Source organism: Mytilus galloprovincialis, chromosome 8 (assembly GCF_965363235.1).
Source record: "Mytilus galloprovincialis chromosome 8, xbMytGall1.hap1.1, whole genome shotgun sequence".
NCBI classification, from domain to species: Eukaryota; Metazoa; Mollusca; class Bivalvia; order Mytilida; family Mytilidae; genus Mytilus; species Mytilus galloprovincialis.
This window is the reverse complement of record NC_134845.1, coordinates 30,398,959-30,409,020: the sequence shown is the minus strand read 5'-3', so window position 1 is coordinate 30,409,020 and position 10,062 is coordinate 30,398,959. Positions and strand designations below refer to the sequence as shown.

The window sequence follows — 10,062 nt, the reverse complement described above, 5'->3', positions numbered from 1 at the left end:
AATCGGTCATTTATTTTCTTTGATATCAGCGGCCAAGAAAGGTGAAGGTTGTTGACATTAGACCAGAAATTTCCACACAGCGTGGTAGGGTAACTGAAGCTAATTAGAAAAAATTCCAGTGTTGCATTTATTAAAACTTTGTGGTAATAAGTATCCTTATAATACAGAAAACCGCACGCATGGCATCAATTTTGAAGTAGAAGTAGAAACACAGCATGTGGTATCTACTTTCATTTCAGCAGCTACTTGTAAAGACATCTATATATATAGGCGACTTTCAAACTTGCCTTTGTATGTTACAGTGCTCTAATCAACAGATCAATAACTTGCAATATACACACCCAATCATAGGAAACTCTAATCAATAAATATAATTTAGCAACACATTAATCAATAAATCATTAAATTGCATATAGTGGACATAGTGTAACCGGAGAGAATGATTCAACATACAAAACAATTTGTCTCCTCTCCAACGGTACTGAACCTAGGACCTCTGTGTCACAAGCCAGTGCATTATATGACATACAGAAGTACTTCTTTAGCCCAACTGCTTATGGCTGACCAAGTATCTTCTATTGAAGGGAATTCAAAGCATTCCACCTACACTAGACATTGTCTTAAAAAATAATCTGAAAACACACAATTTATTATTCTTTATTATTTTAAGCACTTTATGGTTATCAGTACAAGGTCAAGAATAAATAGAAATACATATTTATAACATGTAAAATGGCATAAAACATCAGAGAAGCAGATATCTAACTCCTTCTATTATTACAAAAATTATATAGTGTATAATGCTAAATAGCAGATTTTGAGAATATCGTCATGACAGTTGCTTATGTATGTTAAAAGTTATCCTTATATAAAGCTAGTTTCATATCATTCTGAATCAGACATCAATTCATACTAGTACCCTATTTAACGTACATGTATTACAGCAATTTCAGTCAAAATACAACTATTTCTTATAAAGAACATCACTTGTGGTGATAATATTACAATTCATTTTCTAATGTTTAGTGACTGAATCAACCATGGAAAAAAGAAAATTTTAGCATGCAAATTTGAAGCTGGAAAAAAAATCAATCAAAAGAAAAAATGTTGAAGTCCTTCTGTGGTTTTCTGTATGTCTGTAAAATAAAATATTACAAAATTTTCAAACTGCTACAATATCGAAACAGTCAAAATACAGAATGAAAGAGATGTGCAATTTTGTAAGCAGGGAATAGTTATTGCTGTTAAATATTTAATCTTATTAATTGTAAATGGGGAGCATGTTTAGAGGCAAATAAAGCCAAGTTTTTTACCAAAAACATGGAGAATTTGTTGCAGAGATTTTCCTTATAAAATTGTAAACCTATTAAGATTTTTGGGATACGATTGCTTTCAAGCAATCTGTAAACTTATACCATTGGCTCAGGGCCATGCCCTCGCGTCAACCATTTTATTCTAAACATTATGAAACTGATATTTGATATTGTACTTCCATAAAGAAATAGAGAACCATATAGGTCGTTTAATTAACCTTTAAAATACATTCTTGCTCCAGGGTTTGTTTAGGTAATTATGAGCATGCGTATATTTTCTTGACTTTAAGGGATATTGCATTGAATGGTTGCTCTGGATTCCCCACTCAATTGATTAATTTAAAACTCATGGGATATTTTTTATGTATGTCTGCTATTGAGGGTTATTGTTGTTGCATAATTTTAAATCATATGCATCATTTAAATTAAAATAAATGTAGTCCACATCGTAAAGGTGTTACTACAACACCCCTTCAGGCGAAATGAAGTCTTCCATATTATCGTTTCGAGTTGTCTCCCTTCTGGAAGTAACTTTCAGTCAATTCTGATCAAAATGCTATACAACACATAGAGAAAAATTAACTTGTTCTGTCGATAAACATGGTATTATATTAAAAATGATCGCAATTTAAACCGAGGAATGTGTATGGAAATTTAAAGGAGTCATGACCACTGACCCTAAGGGAATTAAATATTTAAAGAGTTGGGAATGGGGTTCCTCCTATAATTTACGTAAGAAAATAGGTGATCAGATACGAAGTGAAATACCTTCTCTCACTCTGAGTCTCAGTGACTGCTGTGGAAAGTAAAATTTGAATTGATAGTACAAAAATAAAACACAATAGGCCTAAGTACATTGTTCATACACTTGTATCCGGGATTGGCTATTTTGTAACTATTGAGATTTCGTAAATTACATTTTACATGTGCAGTTGAATTAGTTTTGAAAATAATATTATCCAGCTACATGTATACATGTGTCAATGAAAACAATGGCAATCGTATCCTTCAGAACAATCTGCTCTTTGATTACTTGTTTGTCCATGATGTTCTAGCATTTATTGTCTACAAAAAGTCCTAAACAAGCTTTAGAAAAATCTTTGTGCCTCAGAGTCAATACCTGTGGATTTATTTTAATAAAATATATTTAGCATGTAAAAAATGTTGTGACATTTTTTATTTTAACGAACGCAATCTATGTATTACTGGTAAATTATTAAACCAGGGATATCATTACCATAAATTACTTAAAACCTTTACTAAATTTTTCCGAAGATATATAGATTTGGTTTTGAAGTTTGGTTGTACCTGTAGAAAACTTATTGCAGAAGGGATAGCACATCCTCATTTTTACAGAAATATTGTTAGCCGTGCCCGAAAATTTAGAAATGATCCTTGAAAACTTATCGCTCGTTTGAATAAACTTATTCTAAAAGGTTACCAATTCAACACTGTAATAAGATCATTGAATATTGTTTTTATTGGTATAAAAACTGATTTTGTTATCAGTAAATTAAAAGCAAACTAAATATTACTAGTATGTTATATACATATACACATTCATGGATCTACAATCTGTCGATACCTCTAACTTGACATTGCACAAGGTCATGTTTTTCTCTTGACTGTTTATGACGTCTTTACACTAAATCCATTGGATGTTGGATGTGTACGGATTGATAGTTTAGTCTTTGAAGCAAGGCTTCCAAAACGGTCATATATTCTGGACATTTGTATTATATCCGGTAAAAGTCCGGCTGGGCAAAGCATGATACGGTCATATACTTTTTGGTTTTCAAGGCTTTCTTAAAAGTCTGTCATTTTAACATAATTCCCGATCTTCTTGACCCAACTTTTTGCTTTTTACAGCCACACGTTTCCGGTCATAAAAGTGACATGGTGATTAATTATTATCAAAACAACCCCTACTTCAATACTTTCTAATTTTAATCAAGGCTAATTAGTTGTTGGACAGCTAAAATCTACCTGTTCAAGTGACAGGTAAACTATTTTCATTACCGAACATCGTACAAATTGATCGGTCTATTCAAAGTTATTTTTTTACATTTCAGGGGTTTGTATCTAATTGATTCAGTCCAAAGGATTAAAATTATAAGAAATACCTTTATAAACATGATTTGATGAAAAAGTTTAAAAGGTTTCAAATAAAAAATCGTTTGAACTACGTTGAAGACTAGAACATGTGTGCGCAGGTGGGAAATTTAATTATGCATCCAACATTTCTTAAAAAACACTAAAATTATCATTGATACCTGTATCAAACGTTCGTTTCAAGTATATTGTTGAAGAAATAACGCGACAAGAGTTTCTTCACTCAATCTTGCTTTGATAATGTACTCGGATTTTACGTATCAGTTTCTGGTCCTTTTGTCAAGTCAACATCCGGTTTAAGAAATGTGATTTAAAAACGAAAGTAAAAGTTTTTTACAAAGTCATTTTGCACAAATAAAGAGTCTTCGGCAGATATGAGCATGCTGATGTGCTGCCAATTTAATAGTTTACATCAGAACATCAAATTAATATCAAAGTAAAGTTTAATATCGTTTAAATCTAATGTCAATCATTTGGATGGCCGATCAGATGGCCAATTGCAAGTGATTTCCATGATTGCCTTTTGTGACTTAGTCTTTAGGGAATAAAATCCGGATCAGATATAAAATGTCCGGCTGGCTTAAATATATTTTGGAAGCCCTGCTTTGAAGCATGATTTTTTTTATTAGTTGTTAGTGGCTTTGAACTAGCTGTCAGATACCTGTGAGTACTCTCAGGTCTGTTCCTAGTGTCTTTTTGTTGACGGGATGTACAAGTACCTGGACACGTCCAATTGTGTTTTTGTTCATCTGATTTTTTTTAGGTATACTTATAATATTTATGTTCTTTTTTTTCAGATTTTGTGAGTAAAATACTAATCCAGCATCATGGATCAGATGCAACTAGAACTTTTGAAAGAATTTGTTAAAAATTTAAAGAGGGACCCAGATACTATACACTTGCCAGAGTTGAGCTTTTTCAAGGAATGGCTAGTTAGGTAAAATTATTTTTTAACCAGCCATGCTGGAGACTTAGCAGAATTCTGATTTTAATCTAATGACTAATGGATTATATGACTTGTAGAAAGCTACACCATTTTGGTTATTTACTGCCAACTTTTACTTTAAATATATTTTATTTCAAAAATCATGTACATGATATACAAGAGATTCAGAAACAAGGTTTCCCTTATATTAATCTGTCTCCCTGTCAAAAAAGAAAAAGGGAAATAACTTTTAATGAAAAGTTGATTTATTTTTTTGGTCAGACCTTTCCTACATACATGTATATGTATCTGCCATGGTGTGTGTTTCCAGGAATTTGTCAAGACTCTCACCAAAATCGTGATCCTAACAATGAGAGATGCTACCGTAAATTGGGTTATTTTGGTTTATTTGGTGCCTCCAATGAAAGTGCCAAAATTAAACTCACGAAAATAAAGCAAACACTAAATATTGAAACGCCAAAATCGAGGACCAGTACGACGATATCGTAATGTAAATTGTTGGGGGAAATATCTTATGTAAATATCATGCCTTCCATATATATTTCCTATAATTCTATACATAGCCAATTCTACAAATAAATATTAGGTATAATTTGATAACACTATAATTTTTATTTAATTGTCAATTTTCTAAAATTGTTAAGAAAACACAATATGAATTTATATTCACATATCTAAAATACTAAAATTACGAGGTCCAATTTGTCAGCCGTCATCACATAAAAACGACGAATCACAGAATTCAACTTTATATATAACTAATATAGTACAAAGGTGTAGATTAAAAATTACACCACTCCAGGCCCTTTTGTTTTCCACATAATTAATATTGCCAATAATTCAGAAGTTCCGGGTCGAGTCCGCTACCGATACCAATAGTATATTCACCTGTTACCTATTACCTTATCTGTACGTTCCGCATCTGACAGGCGCACCACCAAACGTTGTATTCAGGACTAATATGCTATATACACGGGTCATAACCACAGGGTTAATTTGACACTACTAAATTATCAAGTGGGTGAAATAAAAGGAAGTCAATAGGTATAATTTGTATTGCCTGATATAAATATTTTTTCAATATATTACAAAATACAATATATCATAAATAATTAGATACACAAATGAAAATACATAAACATAGATATATAACCAAATTTTTTGGCAAACATCCGCCACTATGAATTTATAAACGGGATCAAAAAAAATTTAACAAGGGAGGGAGGGTGGGTAATTTCAACGTAATATCAAATTCAAAAATGTAAAGAAAACACTTTGCAATAGTATAAATAAACAATTAACAACAAAGGAAAAGTTTATATCCAATAAAAAGAGCGAAATAATATAGTGAGTAAATTTAATGCAAGAGTTTATACTAATGAAAATCTAGTTTGAACCAGTGTGATTACTGAGGTGTAAAATATAAATTTCACTGTTTTGCTAATTAAATAATTTAAATCTTAAATTGTACAATTGTTACCTATTGTAGTATTTTAATCAGTAAGACTTTCTAAGATAACAATACGAATACTAAAAATCTGGACTAAAAATAAGGCGTATAGGTACAGTTTTCAATTTGTTAGTGGGCATGACCATGATGACGTAAAACAGCAAAGCAAAGAATTCAACTTTATTTATAACTTATATAGGACAATGCTGTTGATTAAAAAATACTCCATTCCAGGACCTTTTGTTTTCCAAATAATTAATATTACCAATAACTGATAAGTTCCAGTTCAACGGGTTCAAACAGAAAGACTTGAAAGCAGAGAAAAACTGTGTATCTTATAATCGACATGACTTTATCAGATGACAATACTAATACTAAAATAAGGCTTGCGCATATTTATATACTTTAATTCAGTCACGGACCCGTGATATCACGGGTGTGTTCTAGTGTCATAAAAATGCCCAGCTATTGCTTATTAGACACCGTTATTGGTAATTAGTATATAAAAACACCTTCAAATCGTTTATCTTCTGTTAATTAACATGTACTGCCAAAGGCTAAAATTTAAATCCTTAATCGTTAATCTTTAACATTTAGTTGCAATAGAGATAATGATTAAAATTTATTTCATTTGAATTTTGATTAAAAAAAAAATTTTTTTTTTTTAAATCCTTTTCTTTTAGCGTTCAACCCTCTACATACAGAATTATTTTGCAATTGCATTTGTATCCGATTCCCTGATTTATTTTAGTTAATTGTTGTCGTGTTTCTAGTTTGTGTATGTCATTGATATTTTGTCAATATATATAAACTGGTAAATAAGGGCAAATACGAATGAGCTCGCACACTTCTATTGTTCCAAAATCAAACACATCAATTGGGTGAAGCACCAAAATTACACCCACCAAAATAAAACACATGCATTTTGAGTGAAAACTGCCAAAATATCCTGACACCAAAATTTCCCTATTTACGGTATATGCCAAATCGCTTTTGAACTATTAAAAATCGTTAAACTTGTTTAAACACAAGATAGATTTTCCTCTTGTCTGAGAATAATGCTGCCAAATAGGAGTGTTTTTATATTGTATTGAAACAGAATTGTTTTATCTGAAGTGTTCAAACAAGGGAGTGCTTATTACGCTATTATAACTGCCAACTTTTGACAAGATATTTGCTCTCGAACTAAGAAAAGAAATGTTCAATAGCTGCAAATTTTTGAAATGTACTTGCATATCAATATGGTTCTTCAAGTTTAAGCAGTTGATTAGAATTTTGAAACGGTTTTATCTATTTATGCTTTTATAAGTTATTTAATAAGATTTGGTACAAGATGTGAATTGATGTCCTAGTTTTGTTTAAAAAATAATAAGATGTGTTGTATAATTTGTTTTGTCAAAGAAATGACAAAACAATAGATATGTATCATAAAATTTCTCTTGTAAAATCAGTCATAATCATTACAAATAAGTCAATATTTTTTGTACTAGTATAACATTATAATTTATGAATCAATAAATTACTTAGGAGATCTTGAAAGCTGACATGATTATCTTTTTGTTTTCAGTTTAGGTGCAAATTTACCCCCTCCAAGTAAACCAGAGCCCACAAAAGGGGAGACAAAACCAGAACCTGCAAAGGAACCTGAGGTATTTAAGATAGTAAACATATTGATGCTGAGTGAGGATTTTTCAATGATCTTTGAATTTCTCTATTAGGAGGATATATTGTTATTTTCCACGCATGTCTTTTTGTGAATATTGAAGTAGTATACACAATTTTGATATAGAACTTAACAAGGAAATAAGTAGCACACATTTCATAAGAAAACTCTTATTTTGCCATTGCTGTGTGTTCTGGTAACAATTTCTCAACACAAAATGTTATCAGAAAAACTGCAGGCAATTTTATACAAAACAGTGAAGAGATAAGATCAGACTAAAATGTATGTCCAGGCTTTCCTCCTTATGAAAATTGGCATAGGCAGATAACATTTTTAACCGGATTTTTGTGACAAAAATGTCGGTTATTGATTTGGGGAAGTACGGCGGGCAGTCGGGCAGTCGGACGGGCGGCAATCAAATGTTGTCCGTGCATTAACTCATGAACCGTTCAACCAAAGCTTTTAAGATTTTAATATGTTGTTACTGACAACTAAATGAAGGTCAAGTTCAATAATGGCGATTTTGACTTTTACCGTTCAGGAGTTATGGTTCTTGAAAGATTGAAAAATGGAGTTTCCAGTCGTGTCCGTGCATTTACGCATGAACCGTTCTACCAAAGCTTCCCAAATTTTAATATGTTGTTACTGATGACAAAATGGAGGTCAAGTTCAATAATGACGATTTTGACTTTTACCGTTCTGGAGTTATGGTTCTTGAAAGATTGAAAAATGGTGTTTCCAGTCGTGTCCGTGCATTTTCTCATGAACCATTCAACCAAAGCTTTTGAAATTTTTATATGTTGTTACTGATGACAAAATAGAGGTCAAGTTCAATAATGACGATTTTGACATTTACCGTTCAGGCGTTATGGTTCTTGAAAGATTGTAAAATGGCGTTTCCATTCACGTTGTTGCATTTACTCATGAACCATTCAATCTAAGCTTTTCAAATTTTAATATGTTGATACTGATGACAAAATGGAGGTCAAATTTGATATTGACGATTTTCACTTTCACCATTCATCAGTAATGGTTCTTGTGATATTGCCAGGACACAAATAAATATTAATAAATCCGGTTTGCTGTCGTTGTGACAGCCTCTTGTTTTCTTCTATTTTGCTGATTTTTTTCCCCTCAATTTAAAGGCACGAATGGCAATACCATCAATCGTATCATGATTCATCACAAAAATGTCAATAAAAACTTGAGGATAGACAAACCGGTAAGGTTGGGAATCCTATCTTTTAATTTGGCCTAATTAAGAGGAGGCTAAGGATACAGATAATATGACTTTACATGACTTGTTTACCAATGATAATAATATATGTTAAGGTATTTTTAAATATATCTTTAAAACCAAATAACCTTTAACTTATTCACTAGTTTTCATAGAGAACACTTACTGGTCATACTGGTACAACATAAAATACTGCTTGAGTACAGAATCAAAATGTGAAAATAAGACATTTCATACTACAGCATTTAGACTTATGAATAAAAGGCTTGTGTATATTGTTGAAGACTGTATGTTGCCCTCAGGATGTCGTTTGGTAATTTTTGTAGATGGGCTGCTGTCTCATTGATACATATTCGTCTCTTATTATTCAAAGAAAAAATGTAGAATTTTACCAAACAATTTGCAAATAAATTATAACATAGTAGTAATTTAATTATACTGTTTGTAAACATTAATTTGATACATGTACTGGAATGAGAATTATTATTACTCTATTTTCTTAACAGCCTGAACCTGTACCAGAGCCAGAACCAGAACCAGAAAGTGAAGAAAGTGATTTAGGTAGATAATAGTTTACAATTAAACACCTGTAACTCTTTCACAAAAAAATTGTTACTCAAAGTTTTTGTAAAATGTTCCTCAAATCTGATTTTTTTTGTTCTATGTTAATAAAAAAGCATATTCCTAATTCCCAAAACACCTTTCAAGACACAAATGTGAGGCAATAATTTCATATTTTGGCTAAACTAAACACTTATTTCTTAAACACTTACTTATCCAGATAAAAATGTAGAGGACAAGATTTTGTGTTCCTGTGACCAATCTCTTCTTATGTTTAAGGTTTTCAGCGAGAATAGTATATATCAGTTCATATTCAAATATTACACATAAAAAAAAATCCTGCATGGAAAAGCAACACACACCTATGTTATTATCAGGACAGTAAGGTAACAGCGAGATTTGATATCTGCCTTTTACTGACCAGAGAGAAAGTTGTAGCGAAAATTATTTGAAATCAAGATTAGGCATAGAAATCAAACAGTTGTTGTTTATCATCTAGTGACAAAGTATTAATATGTATAACAAATGACTTTCCTCAAATGCAGTGTTGGCAGTTTTATTCATATGGTTAGTACACACACAGCTGTAAAAAAAGTGTCTTAGATTGAAATGACATCAAGGATAATAATTCACCACCAAGCTGAAAAAAATGTATACTGGTAACCAACTTGTTTTCATGATCTATTTATTTGCACAACTTTTATAAGTAGGAAAATAACATGCATGTGTTTAAACTTGGATCTTTCTTGATATGAATACATCAAGGCAATGTGAAATTGT

The 10,062-nt window shown here is 31.3% G+C and overlaps 1 protein-coding gene across 4 annotated transcripts in view; it reads left to right on the top strand.

Annotated features, from left to right (window-relative positions):
• The first annotated feature begins 18 nt into the window (after nt 1-18).
• LOC143085530 (putative protein FAM10A4) overlaps nt 19-10,062 on the top strand; it is a 30,055-nt gene continuing 20,011 nt past the window's right edge. The window contains exons 1-4 of one of the 4 annotated variants that reach the window (XM_076261917.1): nt 19-84; nt 4,223-4,362; nt 7,389-7,470; nt 9,228-9,282. In XM_076261917.1, the coding sequence (XP_076118032.1) occupies nt 4,253-4,362; nt 7,389-7,470; nt 9,228-9,282 (247 nt within the window). In that variant the 5' untranslated portion in view covers nt 19-84; nt 4,223-4,252. Of the gene's footprint in view, nt 221-4,222; nt 4,363-7,388; nt 7,471-9,227; nt 9,283-10,062 lie in introns of all 4 variants that reach the window. The other 3 variants (XM_076261919.1, XM_076261918.1, XM_076261921.1) reach the window with 3 other exon arrangements.